Source organism: Megalobrama amblycephala, linkage group LG8 (genome assembly GCF_018812025.1).
Source record: "Megalobrama amblycephala isolate DHTTF-2021 linkage group LG8, ASM1881202v1, whole genome shotgun sequence".
Taxonomy (NCBI): Eukaryota; Metazoa; Chordata; class Actinopteri; order Cypriniformes; family Xenocyprididae; genus Megalobrama; species Megalobrama amblycephala.
The window spans coordinates 11,788,857-11,812,454 of record NC_063051.1 but is presented as its reverse complement, the minus strand read 5'-3'; the positions used below and the strand labels follow the sequence as shown (position 1 = coordinate 11,812,454).

Below are 23,598 nucleotides of genomic sequence, written 5' to 3'. Positions count from 1 at the left end.
GTGCAGTGCCTATGTATTTATATTAATTGCTATTTATTTGGCATGTGCTGGTATTTTTTCCATATATATTTAAATCTGAATAGTTCAAAGACCCAACTAACGATGGATGGATGGATGGATACAAAGAAACTGTCTCTCAAATGAGTGCTCCAATAACATGAACAACCACTGACACATCTTGATCCATATAGTAAGCCACTTTTAGTGCGTTTGAGAAGAACCAGTAGGCGGCGTGCTTGAGCAAAAGGTGACAACAATGTTCAATGAAGGGAGCCCAGAAAGCAAAGGTAAGCATGAGTGATGTCAAGCGAGTGCCAGCTGGACGATGAGACAACACATTCTTAGGGATATAGTGTGAATTGATTCAGGTAATACAGAGAACTGAATGTACAGTAATGGACAAACTCAGAGCGGTTCTGAGTGGTCGTGATGGAAACAATGACAGAAATATACTGCAGGTAAGTTACTGTCTTTGTGCTCTTGCTATAAATCTTAATTAAGATTTTAATGTTATTTAAATAGAAATATAAACAATAATATGACGCTCATTTGCACGTATTGACGTTCAGATTTTGAAAGGTTTTATTTTGAAGTAAAAAACCCATGTAAATCACAGTTGTCTGTTCACTCAAGGCGGCGAATGAAGCGTCCACGCTGGGATGGGGAACGCGCGTGAAAGGATTCATCGCCTGTATGGTCATCGGAGTAGTGTTCACTTTTTTGGTCAGTGACTTACAATTTAATTAATTGTATTTTGGTTATCAGCAGGATTTTACACACAGGTAACTTCCTGACTGCTGAGAAGGGTTAGGTGATGAGTTGGAGGAATATGTTTAGAAGCAGAGCTGTGTCACCGGTTTGACCTGCTCTCAGGAATGAGATGAAATGCCATTTGCAGTGTGCTGTGCATTCAAGTAGTTTGAGTGAGAAGTTTAGGAAAATAACTAGTTTTCTTTCTTGTGATATTTAGTCTAACTATTATGTACCATTATATTAATAACTAGCTTGTGTCTTTGTTTCTTTTTCCTCAAATGTCATTTCAAGTATCTTAAATGAGAAGTTTAGGAAAGGAACTAGTTTTCTTTCTTGTATTATTTGGTCTAAATTTGTGACTCTTAAGTACCATTATATTAATAACTTCTTCTTTTTTTTTCTTTTTTTTTAATCAGGGAGTATGCTGCCTATTTATTCCCAAAATAGGATTGATTCTCTTCATTGTGTTTTACACATTTGGCAACATATGCTCTTTAGTAAGGTGAGTCATCAAGCTATAGGAAGTTAAATGCACTAACTATTTATTATTTTATTTTGATTAGTTTGCTGTTTAATTTAAATCTACCCCCAGCACCATGTTTTTGATGGGACCAATAAAACAGCTGAAACGCATGTGTGACAAGACCAGAGCCTTTGCTACAGTTGTTATGATAGTGAGTTATTCCTTATTTCCTCATATAAACTAAAAAATGAGAATCTGATTGTGAAAACAATGCAGACATGTTAGATTAGTCTTTGAATTGCAGACTAGTCAGATTGTTTTTGTAGACAAACATGTTTAAAGTCAAGAAGAAATCAAATGGACCTTTTTTTTTTTTACTTTTTAATGCATGTTCTTGGTGTTATTATAAACAGTTCATCCGTGCACATTTAACAGTGTTCATCCTTGTAACCTTTAACTAAAAAAGTTTTTCCACTTTACCTAAATAGAGGATGTCATTAAAGGGATAGTTCACCCAAAAATGAAAATTCTGTCATCATTTACTCACCCTCAAGTAGTTCCAAACCTGTACTTGTTTGTTCTGCTGAACACAAAGGAAGATATTTGGAAGAATGTCAGTAACCAAACAAATCTCGCCCCCCCATTGACTACCATAGTATTTATTTTTCTTTGGTTACTGACATTCTTCCAAATATCTTTCTTTGTGTTCAGCAGAACAAAGAAATTCATACAGGTTTGGAACTACTTAAGGGTGACAGATTTTTCATTTTTTGGAGTGAACTATCCCTATAAGAGGGGAGGATGGTGGTAATAATAATGTTAATAATTTTCATGATCCAGGCAATTCTTTATTGATAAAATTTTGTCCTGCTATGCATTCTGTTTTCTCATTAAATATCCTGTTTCATTTGGATATACAACTCATTTTGGAAGTAAAAATATTTTTTTCATTTAAATAACTTTTAAATAACTCCTAGAATTATTGCCATATCTCAAAAACACATTGGATGCACCAGCATGTTAAAAAACAATTATTATTTTAGTTTATGTGCAGCCTTTAGAAATCTGACAGTTACAGCGAATACAGATTCTGATTATAAATACAGTATTTTTGAGTATTGAGTTGGGTATTAATAGTTCCACTTTTCATTTTGTGGTCTATAGACATGTCTGGTTCTTACACTTTGTGCAGCTTTTTGGGTGAGTTCTAGTCTATCCTTATATGTGTATTTCAAACCAAGTCTGAATCAGATAATACAGTATTATTTTTCATCTTTTTATTAACACTAATATCTGTAACACAGTGGAAGATCTTTGCACTCACATTGCTGTTTGTCATTCTGCAAATCTTGGCATTTGCATGGTAAGTTTCCATTGACGCACTGCAGTAAATATTTTAAGTACATTATTTAAACCAGTAGCTCAGCACCCAGTGTTTAATATTATACTGAAATAAATTTTATTTTTTCTTCTCTATAGGTATAGCCTGTCATACATTCCTTTTGCAAGGTTGGTCTGGAATTATATATTAACAGATTGTGTAGTTTTTGTTGTATTCTGTTATAAGTGAAGTATTTTGCAATAGGTAAATCTGGTAAATGACAGCAGTAGTAATCAAGCACAGGCTTTTTGGACCTGGCTGTTTTAGAATATTAAGTGTGCTAGACATCTTTTATAAGGTCTTCATTCTCTTTGCTTTAACCAGAGATGCCATCCTGAAGTTTTTCTCCATGCTGTGCACCATGTGTGTGAAATGAAAAGGGCTGAGATTTGGCCTTTCATCACTCCAGGGACTTTCTGCTCAAGTATTCTGTGATTTCAGGATCCTCAAAAGATCATTGAAAGAATGGCACAATGGGACATTGCTAGTTTAAATGGCTAATTGGACATTTTCTTAACTTGGAACATGAAGAATAAGACTCCCTTTTACTGAAGGTGTTTTATTTTGTAAAACAGTTAGGAAAGATTGTAAGATACCTGAAAATTGATATTTATAAAAGCAAGTATTTTGGGGATGGCTTTTGAAAGTTGCATTTTCTATTTTTCTCTACCTTTCTCTTAATATTATATAATGATATAACATTCTGTAAATAAAGACAAGTTTTATCAGCTAAATTTTATTCTTTTGTTTCTGTATCTATAATTATTTTAGAATTGACCATATAAAATGATCTGTCAGAATTTGTTAATTTCAGATCTGCAATACACATACGTGACCTTGTTTGGTATTGTAGGCAAACTATTTTTTTTACTTTATATTTACTTTTTATTGATTTATTTATCTTTTTAACAATGGCGCCTTGTGGACCATACGTAATTACATTGCCGACTACTCATTGGACGACGTCTGTCTTGGTACCCGCCCACTCACTGTTGCAGGAAGTAGTCATGCCGAAGTTCACGTCAAACTCCTCTGGCGCGCGCAACCTGCTATAACTTTAATATTCGACTGAATAAAGTGTCAAAATTTAGAGGGCTTAAGTTAAACGTAATTAAACCACAACAATGTCAACATTTCTTCAAGCAGTCAGAAACAACATACCAGAAAAGGAGAAATCGGAAATAACGGAGAGTGACCTGAAAAAATGGGGACTAGGTGGTGAGTGAATGGAAAGCTTCTAATTTTTAAAAGAAACAGAAAAGTATGTATGTGTCAATTTAAGATTTTTGCATGAAAATATGTCACAAACAATGTAATAAAAACAAAATGAAGATATTTTTTTTTGATGGAGTGCGTTCATAGATTTAAATAGAGTGGCCGTGTCGCAACCTAGTAAAATGCTTATCTAAGTACGTTAGTATGCCTAGATGGTATGTAAGTTCTTGAGCTCAATTTGAACTGAATGCTTGTATTTCCAGCACATGATTTCCAGTAAATTCTACTTTTTATTACTCAAATTTCATTTAGTACATTTTTGCAGTTAATCATGACGCCAGTTAATCATGATACTGAAGTTACACTCCCAGCTGACCATCGTACAACATTTTTGGGCATGGTTGGCTTCTCAAGTAGCACATTAATATGACCAGTGAAAAAAAAATGATTTGAATGTCCATTTCTTCTTCTAAAGAAGAAAAGTTTTCTTGCAAACAACACTACAATACTTTATCTCCTTGCGAACAGCTATTCATCTGAGGTCTTATCAGGTGGATGGAGTGAGGTGGCTGTCACAGTGTATGAAGAACCAGCAGGGCTGCATCCTTGGAGATGAAATGGGTCTGGGCAAGACTTGTCAGGTTAGTAATGTGATGGTTTTATCTTGCTTATATTATTTGCTTTTATTCCAAGATGTCAGATAACAGATAAGTGAGATGTCATCCTCTGCTGTAGACCATCTCTTTGCTAGCATATGCTCGAGGATGCCTGAAGATGAATGGACCATTCCTTGTGCTTTGTCCCTTATCAGTTTTGGAGAACTGGAGACAAGAGTTGGAACGGTAAGGGATACTGGTATATGATCAGACTTGCGCCATATTGCCATAAAATGCCATATTAAAGTCACCGCATGAAATCAAAATTGACACTTCGTGTTTTTTATGGAATATTGCAGTATTTTTTTTAGAAATGATTTATCCGTCTAATGATTTATCCATCATTATTTTTTAAAATTGATGTGCCCTTGTAATCATGCAAAGACATCTCTTCTCTGATGATGTGTTTTTCGGGACAACCTGTCACTCAAATCAGATCACAGCAATAGCAAACCACAACAATCCAACCATCCAATCAGTTCCTGATGGAAAAAATCAAGTCCTGCCTTACATTTTTTTTGTTGTTAGAGAAGCCGTTTCACTTGGATATGCATCACAATAGGGAAGAAAAGACCATCTTAACTTTCGTTTCATGACGACACTAAAAATCTTGATTTGTTACTTTTTTCAGGACTGTGAAACTATACTCCACCCTATGAATGTGTGAATAATCCAGCATGATTTTAAATGAAAGACAATGTGTTGTCACTGTCACTAGATGGAGACAGTTGCATATAAACTCTGGATTAGTATCTACCTTGAATGCAATATGAGCTTCAACTTCACATGAAAGATTACTTAACCCTTCCTTTTTATTCAGCTTCTGTCCCAGGCTTTCTGTGCTCTGTTACTCTGGAGATAAAGAGAGAAGGGCAGAGCTCCAAGAAGAGCTCAAGAATGGCAAAAACTTCCATGTTCTTCTCACCACCTATGAGGTTAGTGTCGGAGAATAAATCCACAATAACTACATTCAAAAGGTTTTGGACTGTTTTTTTAATGTGAAATCTTTCTCATATTTAATAGATGTGCCTCAAGGATGCCAGATTCCTGAAAAGGTGATCTATTTTGGTGAACAGATACAGTATCTCTCACAAGTGAGTACACCCCTCACATTTCAGCAACCATTTTATTATATGTTCTCAAGGGACAATACTATAGAAATGAAAATTGCATATACTTTAGAGTAGACAATGTGCAGCTTGTATAGCAGTACAGATTTACTGTCCTCTGAAAATAACTCAACATACAGCCATTATTGTCTAAATAACTGGCAACAAATTGAGTACACCCTAAGTGAACACGTCAAAACTGTGTCCAAAGTGTCAATATTTTGTGTGAGCACCTCCTGGGCATGGAATTCACCAGAGCTGCACAGGTTGTTGCTGGGATTTTCTTCCACTCCTCCAATAACAACATCACGGAGCTGCTGGATGTTAGACACATGGCGCTTTCCACCTTCTGCTTGAGGATGCCCCACAGGTGCTCAGTAGGGTTCAGGTCTGGAGACATACTTGGCCACTCCATCACCTTCACCTTCAGCTTCCTCAGCAAGGCATTTGTCATCTTGGCGGTGTGTTTGGGGTCATTATCATGCCGTTCAGCCCAGTTTCTGAAGGGAGGGCATCATGTTCTGCTTCAGAATGTCACAGTACATGTTGGTACATGTTGGAATTGTACTCAAAGCACCAATTTGTAACTGCTCTAATACAAGATCCACACATTTGTATGGTCCTATCAAGCAGACAAAACATGAACATGATGAATAGGACATGACATGGCTTTGCATGGTTAAATGGCATACAACTGTTATCACTTAGGGTGTACTCATTTTTGTTGCCAGCTATTTTTACAATAATGGCTGTATGTTAAGTTATTTTCAGAGGACAGACTAATCTGTACTGCTATAAGAAGCACGTTGACTACTCTAAAATATATCCAAGTTTCATTTCTATAGTATTGTCCCTTGAGAAGATATACTAAAATGGTTGCTGAGATGTAAGGGGTGTACTCACTTTTGTGAGATACTGTATATTATGAAACTTTATATAAATGACAATATATTTCCGCAATTCTGCTACACAGACATTTTATGTGTAATGAAATGACAATATTGATACCATATCAGTTACTGGGTGATATTTATTTTTCGTTATTGGCCATTATTGGAGATATTTGTCAATTCTGGATATAAAATATTTTATTGTTCATGCTCATTTGCCCCATTTTTATTTTTAAAATGACCTTTGCTGTCTTCTAACACTCACTTAAAGTTAATAGTTTTGAAACCCAATTACTCATAAATTAGCATTTAAAAGTTTTTTTTTTTTTTTTTTTTTTATTTAGGCATAAGAGTGTATTTTTTATAGTTACATTTATCAGTTATTGGCTATAACATAAAAGTAATTATCAGATTATCAACTCCATTCCACTCCATTTTCTTCTCACAGCTGGAAATGGAAGATTTTAGTTGTCGACGAGGCTCACCGGCTAAAGAACCAGGAATCTTTGCTGCATCAAACCCTCAAAGAGGTTACACGATTACATTTTAATATAGGCATGCTTTGTTTTTATTGTCACTGTCAATCTGTAAAACCCCTGATAAATAACCAAGCCCTGCCTGTCAATTTTTCAGCTTTCCCCTGCTATTAACTGCCATCTGACATTTGCTTTTTCTCAGTTTACAGTGGGTTTTCGAGTGCTGTTGACAGGCACTCCCATTCAGAATAACTTGCAAGAAGTCTATTCCCTCCTCACCTTCATTCAGCCCAGTCTCTTTCTCCCTGAAGACGTTGAAGACTTTGTTAGTGCATATGCAGACGTACAGACTGAACCTGCACTCGGTATGGCATCACCAACCTTTACGTTTTCAGTTTGAAAATCAAACTGTTTGCATTGACAGACAATTTATGTCTGCTACCACTATTATTAGCACTTAAAGTCACCATCAAATCAAAACTGACAATTTTTATTTTTTAATGGAATATTGTAGTATTTATTATAAATGATTTATCCGTGCCCTCGTAATCTTTAATTAAAACAACTTCCCCTCGTAATGGCATCTCATTACATGTTTTTTGAGGTCAGGACAATCTGTCACTCATATGTAATCACAGCAATAGCAAACCACAACGAGCCAATCACTTCCTGATGGACAAAATCAAGTCCCACCCTCCATTTTTATCTTGTTCAAGAAGCCATTTCATTCAGATGCACATCACAATAGGGAAGAAAAGACTATCACCACTTCTGTTTCATGACGACTTTGAGGTTGTTGGCTTAATCAAACATTAAAAATCCAAAATAGCTGCCATCATTGAACTTGAGGGCTTTAGTTTAACAATCATGTTTTATAAGCTTTTTTCTTTCACTGGAAGTGTTTTAATTGCTTTTTATGGTAAAAATGGCTGTGCCATGCAGCAGTTAGAGACTAGAATCATTTTGTTCTGCTTATCACGAGAGCACATATAAAAAATTCCAAGTGACACAGGAAAATTGGACAGATCTGGAGCCAAACTTAACACCTCAGATAACCTGCAAACATGGCACAAACAAACTTAATGTGTCCTTGACTCACCTTTCAGATTTGCCAGAGGCTATCAAGATATAGATCATAAATTCTCATTTTGTACTTAGGGGACCTTGTGTGGGAGTGTGTAACTTGGTTGTTCTTGTCTGCAGCCGATGAGCTTCATCGAGTGCTCCAGCCTTTTTTGCTACGCAGAGTTAAAGCAGAGGTGGCAGCCGAACTGCCCAAGAAGACAGAACTTGTGGTTTATCATGGGCTGTCTGCTCTTCAGAAGAGATACTATAAAGCCATTCTGATGAGAGACCTTGGTAAGACTGCCCTGAATCATTTCACAACAGGCTAAATTGAATACTTTAGCAACAAAAGGATGAGTGTTCATTCTACTGTTTTAATCATTTCAGATGCCTTTAGGACAGATCAAAGCACTAAAACCCGACTTCTGAACGTTTTAATGCAGCTCAGGAAATGTGTGGACCATCCCTACTTGTTTGATGGTAATCACTTTCTGTGATTTTTCTATACACATTAATTTCAATCAACAGCAGTGCAAATCCTTTTTTATTAGTTACTTTATATAATATTTAGAGTATTATATTTGATTACCATTCCAGGTTGTAAAATTGGCCTCATGTGTTTGCCCAAAGTTATGACAAGAGACGAGAAATGCATAAATATTGAGAACATGCATTACAACTGTGTCTTTGTATGAGATGGCGGTGCAAAACCTGTGTGATGAAGAGAGAAATATAGGCCAGCTTAGGCTTTTTTTTTTTTCTGCTCATATTATAATTTCAGCCTCACTTTCACTCTAACATTTTATTTGAACTCTTTACAGTATGCACTCTAGTGTTTAAAAATTTATTTATTTATTTATTTATTTTTAAATAAATGATTAAAGGTGCCCTCGAATGAAAAATTGAATTTATCTTGGCATAGTTAAATAACAAGAGTTCAGTATATGGAAATGACATACAGTGAGTCTCAAACTCCATTGTTTCCTCCTTCTTATATAAATCTCATTTGTTTAAAAGACCTCCGAAGAACAGGCGAATCTCAACATAACGCCGACTGTTACGTAACAGTCGGGGTGTACGCCCCCAATATTTGCATATGCCAGCCCACGTTTCCAACATTATAAAAGGCATTAGACAAGGGCAGCCAGTATTACCGTCTGGATGTGCACAACCAAATCATCAGACTAGGTAAGCAAGCAAGAACAATAGTGAAAAATGGCCCATGATATGATCCATGATAACATGATATTTTTAGTGATATTTGTAAACTGTCTTTCTAAATGTTTCGTTAGCATGTTGCTAATGTACTGTTAAATGTGGTTAAAGTTACCATCGGTTATTACTGTATTCACGGAGACAAGAGCCGTCGCTATTTTCATTTTTAAACACTTGCAGTATTTCTGTATAATGCATAAACACAACTTCATCTCTCCAACAGTGTAGCATTACCCGTTAGCCACGGAGCACTATCAAACTCATTCAAAATCAGAAGTAAACAATATAACAGTATACAATACTCACATAATCTGACGCATGCATGCCGCATGCATGACGAACACTTTGTAAAGATCCATTTTGAGGGTTATATTAGCTGTGTAAACTTTAAGGCACTGTTCAAGGCAAGCGCGAGCTCTGTGGGCGGAGAGCACAGGATTTAAAGGGGCCGCAGCATAAAATCGACACATTTATAATGATGCCCCAAAATAGGCAGTTAAAAAAATTAATAAAAAAAAATCTATGGGGTATTTTGAGCTGAAACTTCACAGACACATTCAGGGGACACCTTAGACTTATATTATATTATCTTTTAAAAACATAATCTAGGGCACCTTTAAGAAAGGATGAGCAAGGATGTATTAAATTGACCAAAAGCGATAGTGAGGACATTTATAATGTTACAAAAGATTTCTATTCAAATAAATGCTGTTCTTTTCTAGACACATTTATTTATCCAACTAATTGTCTTTATTCTGTATCATTTCCATGTAAGGTGTGGAACCAGAACCGTTTGAGATGGGGGAGCATTTAATGGAGGCCAGTGGAAAGCTCTCTCTGTTGGACACAATGCTGACGTATCTTCAGGAGGGGTTTGTCTTGTTTACCTAAAGTCTAGCTTCCTTCCAAAAACAAACTGTTCTGGCGTATTTTAGGATTTTATCATCACAGTCAATTGATTGTGAAACAGAAGTTTCATTTTCTGAATTACATGCAACTTTTTTTAGTCATATTTGCTCTGCAGCAATGTACTGTAAAACACCTTCCAAACTGTTTTAGCATTATATAATAGCATGAAATATTTTAAACTGATTTTAGAAAAAAGAAAAAAGTTAATGAAAGAGTGCAAAAAAAACAATCTTCCAAATCATCTTTACTCTTTACCCAAATACACTCTGACACTGTTAGGAGGGATTTTGCGGTAAATTGCATACTCTATATGTAATTCGCCCATGTGTGTCACGTCATATCCTTACACTGAAAAACGTAGCTCAGACTGTGGGTGCAAGGGTTCAAGCTGAAAGTTTAATGTCACAACGAACAAGAAAAATTATTAATCATTCAAAACGGCAAACCTCAGGTTGTAAAAACAAAACAAAAATATATTTATTTGTCCATCCACTTTGATAAGATGTCCTGTATCCATGTACAACCACATTCATCTACGTAGAGGTGCAGAGTCTAAGCACATCCAAAAATGTATGCAGTTTGTGTAGCTTTAAGTGTGTTTTATTGATTTGGTGATATAAAATAGATGTTTTTGTCACTATTTTCAGGGGCCATCGTGTTCTTCTATTCTCTCAAATGACCAGGATGCTGGATATTCTGCAAGATTACTTGGAGTACAGAGGTACTAAGACACACTTTGACACTGTCAGAGTCTTCACCTTTACTTATTAACCTGTGGTCTCATGGATGTGCATGACAGCTCACCAAAGTGCTTACTGCTTACTCTCTCTCTTTTTTTTTTTTTAATAGACTCAAGCCAGAAAAAAAAAGTCAAAACAGGCTTTAAATGATAAGATTACAGTGAATCACAAACCACGTAATGTTACCACAATGCGCTTGCTCAAGACTTTTAATCTAAAAGGAATGTGTATTAGCTTTGTGTTTGTAAAACAGTGTTTGTTTCTTCTCAGTTTGCAACATTTATGTAAACATACTCTACATGTTCTCCCAGTAATCTAGTCCACTGATCTAGAGCAGTTCATGTGGGTTTAGTATCACATCCTGTGTTTGCTACAGTGTGTGTGTTAATGTGCTACCGGCCGTGTAACTGCCAGCTCTGATTGGGCCCTCCCACTTCTCTGCAGGTTACAGTTATGAGCGTCTGGATGGTTCAGTCCGGGGAGAGGAACGTAACCTAGCTATTAAAAATTTCAGCACCAAAGATGTTTTTATATTCCTCCTCAGCACCAAAGCTGGTGAGTTCACAGTCTGAGAAAGCCAATCTGAAATTCACACTATCACACTCTATAATCAACAGCAGTGCAAATCCATTTTTTTATTTTTTTTTTATTAGTTACTTTATGTAATATTTAGAGTATTATATTTGAATACCATTCCAGGTTGCAAAATTGGCCTTATGTGTTTGATGCAAATCTTATTTGCATCTTTTAGACAGACACAAGTAATTGAAAGCCGAAAGTCATGGCAAGAGATAATGCATAAATATTGAGAACATGCATTACAATTGTGTCTCTGTATGAGGCTGCGGTGCAAAACCTGTGTGATGAAGAGAGAGATATAGTTCAGCTAAACAGCTTAGTCCTTTTTTTTTCTCAGAGCTGCTCATATTAAAATTACAGCCTCACTTTCACTCTAACATTTTATTTGAACTCTTTACAGTATGCACAGTTTGGGGATTTCTTTTGAATAAATTATTACTTTTATTGAGCAAGGATGTATTAAATTGACCAAAAGTGACAGTGAAGACATTTCACACATAAAGGCTGTTCTTTTGAACCTTATATTGATCATATAAAATCCTCAAAAAAGTATTACGTTTTCCACAAAAACATTAAGCAGCACAACTATTTTCAACTGTGATGATAATAATGTTACTTGAGCACCAGGGTTAATATAGGTAACTGTCTGAAACTAAAAAAAATTTAAAAAAAAAAAAAAAAAAAAAAATGTTTGTTGCTTGAAATAAAATGTTAACTGAAATAAAATAAAATATTTAAAAAAAACTTTATTTTATTTCAGCTATTTGGCAAATCAACATTTTTTCATTTAGTTTCACTTAATGTAATGAAATAAATAATACTAAAATGAAAATATAAATTAATAATAACTATATAGAAATTTTAAAAAAAAAACCTTTCTAACAAAATTACTAAAACTTTAACTAAATTTAAAATAAAAATATAAAAAACATAAACTAATTCAAAGTTAATAAAAACTATAATAATATTTTAATGATACAAAAATGACACTGTTGAGCACCAAATCAGCATATTAGAGGATCATGTGACACTGAATACTTGAGTAATGGCTGCTGAAAATTCGGCTTCAAAAAAATTCAATTTTTAAATTGTAATAATAATATTTTACAGTATTACTATTTTACTGTATTTTGGATCAAATAAATGCAGTCTTGGTGAGCATAATAGACTTCTTTCAAAAACTTTTCAAATCTTTCGGAGCTCTTTTGAATGGTAGTGTACCTGTATTTGCTGACTGTGCGGCACCTTGGCTTACAACAGTCTTTGTTTCCTGTTTTAGGAGGGGTTGGAATGAACCTAACAGCAGCAGATACTGTGATATTTGTGGACAGTGATTTCAACCCACAGAATGACCTACAAGCAGCAGCCAGAGTCCACAGGATTGGCCAAACAAGGTACTCCAATGGCAAAATGCATATTCTATGTTGTTCCAGCTGGTAGTGTCAAGCATTAAAAAAAAGAAATAAGTGCCACACAATTGGTCCATGTGATGGTGACCAGACCAAAGTGTAATGTGGACATTGGTCATGTTTTGTACTGTTTGAACACTCTTTAAATGTCCCCTGTTAAGGGCACTTTGCTTGACCATGAAGATAAATTCTCATCTCTTCTTTGTGTGCAGGCCTGTTAAAGTGATCCGGCTCCTCGGTAGAGATACTGTAGAAGAGATCATCTATTCCCGCGCTGTGTCTAAACTCCGTCTCACAGACACGGTGATTGAGGAGGGACGTTTTTCTTTGCTGGACCAGGCTCAGTCCGCAGCTTCTGGCCTTCAGGTAGAAAGAGACACATGTCCTCTGATGCGTCATCTTATCTCTTAAACTCATTTCTATGCACTGTTTCCTGGTTCATATCTTTGTGCACTTGTGGTTTCACTTATTATGAAACTGCACACGTTAACAGTTTCTCAGTTTGCTCTCTTTTACATCCTCACCAATCTAGTTGAGTGAGATCCTGAAGTTTGGTGTGGATAAACTGCTGTCATCAGAAGAGAGCTCTATTCAAGACGTGGACCTCAGGCTGATCCTAGGGCAGTCTCGAGATGGGCGATGGCTAACGGATGAAGAGCATGTCAAGCTTAATGAGAGTGATAAAGAGGAAGATGAGGACATGGAGGGTCAAAGTACAACACTTAGCTTCTTTTCAGTAATCTTGTTATAACTGACACTTGAAAATGAGAATGAGAATGAACTGTTAATGTGTTTCCTGACTTCCAGACCACATGTATTACTTCGAGGGGAAGGACTACTCTAAAGACCCCAGTGCCGAGGATGAGAAGACCTTTGAACTGTTATTTGAGAAGCAGTTAGCTGATCTAGAGGATGCTGGGAAGGAGGGCCGTGCACTTAGGAACAAAGCTGGGGTCAGTATTTTTTTTTTTTTTTAAAGAAATTAATATTTTTTTATTTTTATTCAGCAAGGACATTACATTGATAAAAAGTGACAGTAAAGACTTTTACATTGTTACTATATATATATATATATATATATATATATATATATATATATATATATATATATATATATATTATTGTTCTTTTGAATTTTATATTCATCTAAGAATCCTGAAAATATCATGGTTTCCACAAAATTATCAGGCAGTGCAACTGTTTTCCACATTGATAAGAAATTTTGCTTGAGTACCACATCAGCATATTAGAATAATTTCTAAGATGGTCATGTGATACTTAAGACTGGAATAATGATGCTGAAAATTGAGTTGTCATCACAAGAATAATTTACATTTTAAGATAAATTAACATAAAAAAAAAGTGTTTAAATTGTTTCACAATAGTGCTGTTTTTGCTATATTTTTGATTAAGTAAATGCAGCCTTGGTGAGCATACTTTTGAACAGTAGTGTTTAATGCAAATGTAATTGTTTAAATTGTTGGTTGGGAAACATTTAATTGCTGACATTCTTTTTCTTTCATGATAGCTAATGATTCATATTTTTTATTTATTTTTTATATTATATTTATTCATGTACTTATTTTTAACTAAAACAAACAAAAATCAAAACAAATGTCTGTCACTGCCCATCAGGTGTCCCTGACTGGACCCTTAATAGCCCAGGGGAGGAAGAAGAGGCCTCTTACAGAGTCAGAGTTAGAACAGAGACGTCAGAAGAGACAAGAAGCTGCTGCTAAGAGGGCAAAGCTACAAGAGGAAAGGAAGAGGCAACAGGAAGAACTAAATTACAAGAAGAAGTAAAAAAAAAAAAAAAAAATCTTTGTGCCATTCACATTATTGACCAGTATATAGTATATTTATTGTATGTTCCTGTGAATTTTTTCTTTGTTTGTTTTTCAATGACAGGATGGCATGGTGGGATTCGTGCGGCTACAGATCACTGTGCTTGCCAAATGTCGACAGCGAGGGTGAGGAAATGGAGCCCGATGAAGATGATGATGTCAGCTGGAGCTCCAATGATTCAGATAAAACAGCCATTCGCTATGTGTTGGGTGATGTAACTCACCCTCAGGCTGATCGAGAAGATGCCATCATTGTGCACTGTGTTGGTACGTCTCTATTAAAAATGTCTTTAAGGTGTGGCCAAGCTGGCCTGTAACAGATGTCTCGCTGACCGAAGACCACTGTCAACATATTGATTTTTCTGCATGGCTTGTTAAAGCGCAACTTCAACGATTTTCAACCCGCTTTGTGTTGTTACAGTGTCGCAAAACACGTCATCCAGTGGACTTTTGACAGGACATGAAAGCTACAGATTATACAGTACTTCCCCATTTTTGTATCCCCTCCCACGGACAGTCAGATCAATAGAGGGTAATTAACAGAACAGTTAATTACCCTCTATTACAATAATAACTGTTCTGTTAATTACCCTCTGTCAATCCGACTGTCCGTGGGCGGGGATATAAATATGCAGGAGTATAATCTTTAGTCATTTTCAGGTTTGTTACTGAAAATAACTACAAACATGGAGGGTTTTCAGATTTTCTGTCACAGTGTTCTCTCCGTATTTGCGGTTCTTTGCAGTCTTTAGCCACTTTAGCCTACAAATGTTTACTCTTTGAATTCTTGCACCCGGGAACAAAACAAGTCCACAGCGTTGTGACTAAAAGTTTGCTAAGAAGTATTTCCTACCAAAGAAAGGCAGTATTTGACTCCGGTAAGCGTATCCATAGCAAGCTGGCAGGATTGGACTTGGACGGCAACATGCCTAGTGCATTATGAGTGTTGAAGTTTTCAGTTGTCAAAAAGGAAGATAACAGCCTTTTTTTTGTTTTCTCTAGTCAGGTAGCACCAATTTAAAAAAATGTTTTCGCCTTTATACTGTATTGGCAGCCAAGTTTTATTGAAAGCCCATTTTGCCAGAGGTGAAGTATCCCATTAACAGATGGCATGATGTGATGTGTTGGTGTGTATTTGGTGTAGATGACTCTGGACACTGGGGCCGAGGAGGATTGTTCACGGCACTGGAGCTCAGATCAGATGAGCCGAGGAAGCAGTATGAGTTGGCTGGTGACATGAATGGTAACAAATCTTTCCTGTTTGCTGAGACAGGTTTAATTTATGCTCTGTCATTGCAAGCATTCCACACTGACGTCATGGTTCCAGTTCATAGCTCACTATGTTGCTTGGAAGCTGTTTTTCCATAAAACTGTCAGAATTGTTTTAATAACTGTTAATGTGATGATTGAAAGTTTTGGCTTTCATACAGCTTACTGTACTTTCACTGATAGTGTACAATGCTGTTCTGTAGCTCTGCTCTACATACATACCCTAATACATATTATGATAAATTGGCCAATAATATAGTTATATACTATATTGTCCAAATAAAAAATAAAACAATAAAATCATAATTAGTGATTTTAAAATACTACAAGTAAATTACAACATTATAATGTATAGTATTAAAAATAGGTATTAATTGATATTTGCTAAAGATTACACTACTTTTTTTTCCTATTTGCATATATTTTAAAAATATATTTTATTCCTGTGATGGTAAAGCTGAATTTTCAGGCACCATTACACCAGTCATTGTCATCTGCTGGATTGGTGCTCAAACATTTTTATTATTGAAAACGGGCTTAATATTTTTGTAGAAACTGAGAAAAATTTAAAAGAACAGCATTTATTTGAAATATAAATCTTGCGCAATTCAATATCCAATATCAGCCAATACACTGTATATAGAATATTGACCAATACCAATTCATTAAAAAATGTAATTAAATTAATATCATTGGAAATGACAGCTTCCTCAACACACATCAATTCCATTCCATAACTGATTGGGTCAAAATTTAAGGGCGATGAACAAAAGATATAAATGACAAAGTGATAATTGTGTGTTGCAGACTTAGAACTTGGGAATGTTCTGCTTTTTCCTATTGATGATAAACAGTCGAGGCTCAGTGGAAGAGACTATGTAAGTCAGCAAGCTGTTTATGTCTTTACTGCTGTTAATTATTTTTAATCATTAATTTATTTAATCATTTTATGCCTCCTGTTTCTCTAGCTGGCACTCATAGTTGCCCAGCAGAGGGATAAAGCCAACAAGTTGTCAGGCATTCGGCTCACTGCCTTGGATGAGGGCCTCAAAAAGATCTACAGAGATGCCAAACAAAAGAAGGGTACTCTGCACTCATTTGTGAAACTATTGAGCTGGTTGCAATGAAATGGCTTCATATATTCACTTTTAAAACAAATGACTTGAGTTAATAATCTATTAATGCGGGTATTACAGTTGCCACTTAATTACACATATGTGCTGCAAACCTGTTTTATAACCTAAGTTGACTGAACACACCTTTTAGTATAGGTTTGATGGAATTGTTTCCAAGAGGTGGAATCATTTCAAAACACTGAGAAGAGCCAACTCCCCAGGCACAACAGAGCTCACCAAACTCATCTAATCTAGACTGTACATTACTACATTTTGTTCAAGTCAGGGGTGCCAAATCCAGTTCCTGGAGATCTACCTGTAAGCTGCATCCAAAAAATTAAAAATGCTGCCTTTGGAGGAAGCATTCCAAGGTATAAAGGCATAAAGGCATGTCCGAATCCAATGTTAGCTTCACTTCCTGTCGCCTGAGGTACCTTCATCTGATCGATTTAGGCAGCGTAGATGTATCCTTCGCTGCCTTTGATATCCCACAATTCTGTGCATTCCATTCTGTGACAGCTGAACTAGTAAAAGAAAGATGGCGTCTGAAAGTTGTGTGTAAATGTATGTTTTTGACCAAAGTTTTCCACTTTTGATGTCATTTCTAGCAAGAAATTGCTACTGTAGTAATTAAATATTTGCTTAGTTATCACCAAAGCTTGCTCTATTTAGCTGTAGATCATTAGCCTGTTACGCTGCCTCAGAAGTCTGTCCGAAATCAGTTTTGTGAGGTACCTTTGTGCGCAAACGCTGTCTGCAGAGTCATTGTCTATAAGGCAGTGAGGCAGCAAGTCAGCTGCCAAGTTTTCGGATGCAGCTGTAGAGTTCAGATCCAACCCTGATCCAACGCAACTTTCTGGAATTATCAAGTGCTCCTAAAGATATTAATTAGCTGCCTGGTTCAGTTGTGTTTAATCAGGGTTGGAGTTGAACAGGAAAGTAGATCTCCAGGAAAAGGTATGGGCACCCCTGATTTAATTTCATGTCTGCGTATTTCAGATGCTTCTAAGTATGAATGTATCCAATGTGGTGGCTGTCGTTTTAATTGTCTGATCATGCCTTAGGCTTAGGGGCTGTTTAAACAGAACATGGTTTTTGTATTCCACTGTGCTGTTTTTCCATCTTTTTTCTATGTAAACATGCACTAGTTCAGGACTGGGCAACTCTGGGCCTTGAGATCCACTTTCCTGCAGAGTTTAGCTCCAACCCTGTTTAAACTCACTTGCCTGTAGCTTTCAAGTAATCCTGAAGACCTTGATTAACTTGTTCAGGCATGTTTTATAAGGGTTGGAGCCCACCCCTGAGTATTGCTTGAATGTTTGTGAACCCTTTAGAATTTCTATATTTCTGCAAAAATATGACCCACAACATCATCAGATGTTCACAAAAGTCCTAAAAGTAGACAGAGAACCCAATCAAACAAATGAGAGAAATATTTACTTTGTCAATTATTTACTGAGAAAAACTATCCAGTATTACATATCTGTGAGTGGCAAAAGTATGTGAAGCTCTAGGATTAGCAGTTAATTTGAAGGTGAACTTAGGCTCCACCTGTTCTTAAATGTTTGCAATCAGTGGGTTGAATGGGTTTTATTTAAAGAACAGGGATCTAGCAAAGACTGAACTTCACAACACGTGTTTGTGGAAGTGTATCGTGGAACGAACAAAGGAGATTTCTAAAGACCTCAGAAAAAGAGTTTGTTGCTCATCAGACTGGAAAAAGGTTATAAAACCATCTCTAAAGAGTTTGGACTCCACAAATCTGCAGTCAGACAGATTGTGTACAAATTGAGGAAATTCAAGACAATTGCTAACCTCCCCAGGAGTGGTCGACCAACAAAGATCACTCCGAAATCAAGACATGTAATAGTCTGCAAGGTCACAAAGGATCCTAGGGTAACTTCTAAACAACTAAAGGCCTCTCTCGCGTTGGCTGATGTCAATCATCAGGAGAACACTGAAGAACCATGATGTGCATGACAGAGTTGCAAGGAGAAAGCCACTGCTTTCCAAACAGGAAATTGCTGCCTGTCTGCATTTTGCTAAAGATCATGTGGACAAGCCAGATGGCTATTAGAAAAATTATTGATGAGACAAAAATAGAACTTTTTGGTTTAAATGAGAAGCGTTATGTTTGGAGAAAGAAAAATTGCATTCCAGCATAAGAACCTTATCCCCTCTGTGAAACATGGTGGTGGTAATACCAAGGTTTGTCCTGCATCTGGGCCAGGACAAATTGCCATTATTGCTGGAACAATGAATTCTGAATTATACCAGTGAATTCTAATGGAAAATGTGAGGACATCTGTCCGTAAACTGAAGCTCAAGAGAAAGTGGGTCATGCAGCAAGACAGTGAGCCCAAGCACACAAGCTGTTCTACCAAAGAATGGTTAAAGAAGAACAAAGTTAATATTTTGGCATGGCCAAGTCAAAGTCCAAACCTTAATTCAGTTAAAATGTTGTGGAAGGACTTGAAGCAAGCAGTTTATGTGAGGAAACCCACCATCCCAGAATTGAAGCTGTTCTATACTGAGGAATTAACTAAAATTCTTTCAAGTCGTTGTGCAGGACTGATCAGCAGTTACCAGAAATGTTTAGGTGCCATTATTGCTGCACAAGGGGGTGTCACAAGATTCTGAAAGCAAGAGTTCACATACTTTTGCCACTGACAGATATGTAATACTGGATCATTTTTCTCAAGAAATAATTGACAATATGTATATATTTTTGTCTCATTTGTCTACTTTTAGGACTTTTGTGAACATGATGATTTTTTGGGTCATATTTTTGCAGAAATACAGAAAAATCTAAAGGGTTCACAAACATTGAAGCAGCACTGTCTGACTGTTGAACTCATGTTTTTGCATGACACACTATTCTAAAAACTCGCTACTTAAAAGAAGTTCAGCTTTTTAAAAAAGGTATTCTGCATAAATGGCAAGTTACTGTTGTCTTTAACCTCTGATAGTAAACCTTTTCTGTGTTTTCTTCAATAGCAAGTGTCCATCTGCCTCGGATTGGTCACTCAACTAAAGGCTTCAACTGGTACGGTACAGAGAGACTCATCCACAAGCACCTGGCCACCAAAGGCATCTCCACATCTATGTATCCTACCCCAGAAGTCCTCATTTTTCACAAAAACTGCATATTAGTAAAAACAATGAACTAAAGCCATAAGTTATTTATATCACTTTGACATTTGGATAGATATGTCAATAGAATGTAATATCTGTACTCTAAGGGTCCTTTCACACTGGCAGTTTAGTTAGAAACAGAGCATGGTTTGCATGAAAAATTGGTCATGTGCCCTGGGACTGTGGTGGAATTTGTGTGAATGTGAAAGCAACTAAATAAGATGAATGCGCGCATGTACTGCGGTTCGAGAGAATCAGTGATTGAGTGTGAAACCCGCACCAGGTACAGTCACACTCAGAATTGGACGACATCAAATGTACCCAGTGTAAAACCCACCTAAATTACTTCTAAAGTAATTAGAGTATTAATGGATTTGATATCAGTATTAGAAACAGGAATTATCCTTGACTTGTTTTTCAGCTATTATTATAGACGAGGCACTTCACACTCTTCTACAGTTTATTCTTCCACCACTTACACAGCTACTCCATCAACCTCAGACTCTGCAGCATCAGCAGCAGGGTCCCCACACTCCTCCAGTCCCCTTGGTAACAACAAAGACCTTACAAAGTCACCAGAAATCTCCACTACATCACCTGAAAGTCAGGGCACACCAGGGTTGGCTGACTTCATGAGAGGTGTTCATGTCTACTTCTACAACATGGCTGCTACAGAAAAGAAGAAGCTCACCCGCTACCTTATCACATATCCTTTCACATCCCTCCATTAACTACACATTTCATATGCATGAAACAATAGTGAAGAAAGGTGTTTAACCACTAGACTACGCCAACATGTCTGTCTTTATCACATATATAATGAAAAAGCTGATAGTATACTCCTTAACATTTCTGCACATATGATGGTGATGATGAGGATCTCATGAGCTCACACGTCACTCATATCGTAGGAGAGGTAGAAAGTCCTGTCCATGCAAAGGTAGTACAATCAAAACACTTTTTAAAGGGGTATTAAAGAGGACCTATTATTCCCTTTTTCAAAGTCTTGATTTTCTTTCCTTTTCTGTGATGCTCTATAAAGCCCCTCCTTCCAAAAGCACAGTGTGCTCTGATTGGACCAGTGTTTTGTGATTGGTGAACCTCTTTGATCGTGTTTCAGAAATGTCACACCCCTTAATCATAACCGCAAGTTTCTACACACTATTAACTCAACCATGCCTCACCCCTTTTTTTAGCATATGCCTTGTGCGGGAATTATTTAAATGTGGAATATTGTGACGTGTACGTTCCTGGAAAAAAACTTAAGACTGCAATCATGCTGTTTCTGGGAGTTCAGAAACAGTGCTTACTGATGTAGAGAATAACTCCCTTTATGCTTTGTAACTTTCATGCTCATAGAGCTATATTAAAGGGATAGTTCACCCAAAAATGAAAATTTGATGTTTATCTGCTTACCCCCAGCGCATCCAAGATGTAGGTGTCTTTGTTTCTTCAGTAGAACACAATTGATGATTTTTAACTCCAACCGCTGCCGTCTGTCAGTGGTATAATGCAAGTCAGCGGGAACTTGGACTATAAGAGTAAATAAAACACGACAGACAAATCCAAATTAAACCCTGCGGCTCGTGACGACACATTGATGTCTTAAGACACGAAACGATCGGTTTGTGCGAGAAACCGGCATTCATCACTCGATTCGTGAGGTCTGATCGCGCTCTGACAGCGGCAGTGATGTCTCGCTCTCATTGAAGTATATGCGCGAGACATCACTGCCGTTGTCAGAGTGCGATCAGACCTCACGAATCGAGTGATGAATGCCGTTGGACATTGTGGTGTATTAAAGGTAAAAAATGATATAAATACTGTTCGGTTTCTCGCACAAACCGATCGTTTCGTGTCTAAGGACATCAATGTGTCGTCACGAGCCGCAGGGTTTAATTTGGATTTGTCTGTAGTGTTTTATTTACTCTTATAGTCCAAGTTCCCGCTGACTTGCATTATACCACTGACAGACGGCAGCGGCTGGAGTTAAAAATCATCAATTGTGTTCTACTGAAGAAACAAAGACACCTACATCTTGGATGCGCTGGGGGTAAGCAAATAAACATCAAATTTTCATCTTTGGATGAACTATCCCTTTAAACACTAAAGAAATTTGAAAAATGTATAAATGCGTAATAGGACCCCTTCAATTTGCCTAATGCTAATTAGATTAATATTTATTAATACTAATATTGTGGAATTAGATTTGGTAACAGCAATGTGCTATGCATGAATCCCTTTTTTCTTTGTTTTCAGGAACTGCAAGATCTATTGCATCAGTACCCTCAGGCACTACTTGTAAAGAAAAAGTGGCTGGAGTCCTGCTTTGCTAACCAAAGGAAAGTCAGTGTGTCTAAATATGTAATTAGTTTAAGTTAACAAAGCTCCTCCTGCTTTCCTACGAAGTGACTGATCAAATCAGTTTGCCTTAGGCTAATTCACAATCACATCTATTTTCTATTCAGGGTTTGAAATGAACTGGTCTGTCGCTGTATATTCAGTTACGGCTAAATGACATCAGGAGGTTTGTCAGTATAAATTAGATAATAAAGCAATGCTTTCTGTTTAAAGAGAAACGACACACTCAGGACAGACTTTACAGTAAACACTAATGTATTTACTCTATGCACTAATCTGTGTTTGAGTGAGTGCATGTTAAACGTTAACATTATTTTACATTTCCCTACATGATTTCACATGATAACAAGTGCTATGGTTTAAAAATGTCACCATTTTTAATTGTCAACTTAATAATTAAGCTTATTTCTGTTGTACTTTAAAAAGATGTTCATGGCACTAAATATGTAATATGTAATTGAGCAAATTAATTTGAAAAAGACTGATACAGTATAGCAGATCTACTTTACATACTGTTTATAAAGCAAAATCACCGATAAATGTATAAAAGCTGATCTCGGATGTTGGTTTTACTCAGAAATGAACGAGCACACCACAGATGTCTATGATAATGAACTTATGCTTCTGGAAAGTGATTCTCATTGGCCATTTTTTAATAATAAAAATTAACCCACAATATACTGCTGTGAGTGAGTTGTTTATGCTTTTTGTTTTAAACCACCTGTTTGTTTTTGTTTTGTTTTTTGGCCGCATGGATTTAGTTATTTTAGTAGAACTCTTGTTCATTTAGTTCTTCCTGTTTGTTCAAGAGCCCAATATCACTCAGAAATGTTCCCAGATAACTTTCATTTTAACTTTAATTTTTAGTAAAATTGCTGCATATCTGTATATAGGTCAAATGATGTGTTTATTGTTCAAATAGTATTGTTAATAAAATTAACAATATTGTTGCCAATAATTTTAACTAATATATTATTAGCTGATTAATAATAATTATTAATAAATATTTATTGT

The 23,598-nt window shown here is 36.3% G+C and overlaps 2 protein-coding genes across 2 annotated transcripts; both read left to right on the top strand.

Moving 5' to 3' along the window:
• Positions 1 to 135: 135 nt before the first annotated feature.
• On the top strand, positions 136 to 3,331 carry sft2d2a (SFT2 domain containing 2a). Its single transcript, XM_048199275.1, has 9 exons — positions 136 to 287; positions 369 to 458; positions 634 to 723; positions 1,170 to 1,255; positions 1,346 to 1,427; positions 2,381 to 2,416; positions 2,521 to 2,579; positions 2,696 to 2,725; positions 2,922 to 3,331. Exons 1-9 carry the CDS (start codon positions 264 to 266, stop codon positions 2,971 to 2,973), a joined length of 549 nt encoding a protein of 182 aa, XP_048055232.1. The 5' UTR covers positions 136 to 263; the 3' UTR covers positions 2,974 to 3,331.
• Positions 3,332 to 3,553: 222 nt separating this feature from the next.
• On the top strand, positions 3,554 to 23,262 carry chd1l (chromodomain helicase DNA binding protein 1-like). Its single transcript, XM_048199266.1, has 25 exons — positions 3,554 to 3,815; positions 4,341 to 4,453; positions 4,548 to 4,654; positions 5,289 to 5,403; positions 5,492 to 5,523; positions 6,916 to 6,997; positions 7,146 to 7,308; positions 8,147 to 8,302; positions 8,396 to 8,488; positions 9,999 to 10,095; positions 10,780 to 10,853; positions 11,317 to 11,427; positions 12,731 to 12,845; positions 13,073 to 13,226; positions 13,393 to 13,573; positions 13,668 to 13,813; positions 14,496 to 14,659; positions 14,769 to 14,971; positions 15,849 to 15,947; positions 16,781 to 16,851; positions 16,942 to 17,056; positions 20,086 to 20,194; positions 20,645 to 20,929; positions 21,082 to 21,163; positions 22,483 to 23,262. The coding sequence occupies exons 1-25, from the start codon at positions 3,722 to 3,724 to the stop codon at positions 22,603 to 22,605; spliced, it is 3,084 nt and encodes a 1,027-aa protein (XP_048055223.1). The 5' UTR covers positions 3,554 to 3,721; the 3' UTR covers positions 22,606 to 23,262.
• Positions 23,263 to 23,598: the final 336 nt, after the last annotated feature.

Coding starts and splice junctions, on each gene's coding strand:
- sft2d2a (XM_048199275.1), top strand. CDS start 264: ATGAAGGGAGCCCAGAAAGCAAAG. Junction 459..633: donor ATGACAGAAATATACTGCAG/GTAAGTTACTGT, acceptor TGTTCACTCAAG/GCGGCGAATGAAGCGTCCAC. Junction 1,256..1,345: donor AACATATGCTCTTTAGTAAG/GTGAGTCATCAA, acceptor ATCTACCCCCAG/CACCATGTTTTTGATGGGAC.
- chd1l (XM_048199266.1), top strand. CDS start 3,722: ATGTCAACATTTCTTCAAGCAGTCAGAAACAACATACCAGAAAAGGAG. Junction 16,852..16,941: donor GGCTCAGTGGAAGAGACTAT/GTAAGTCAGCAA, acceptor CTGTTTCTCTAG/CTGGCACTCATAGTTGCCCA. Junction 20,195..20,644: donor AAAGGCATCTCCACATCTAT/GTATCCTACCCC, acceptor CTTGTTTTTCAG/CTATTATTATAGACGAGGCA.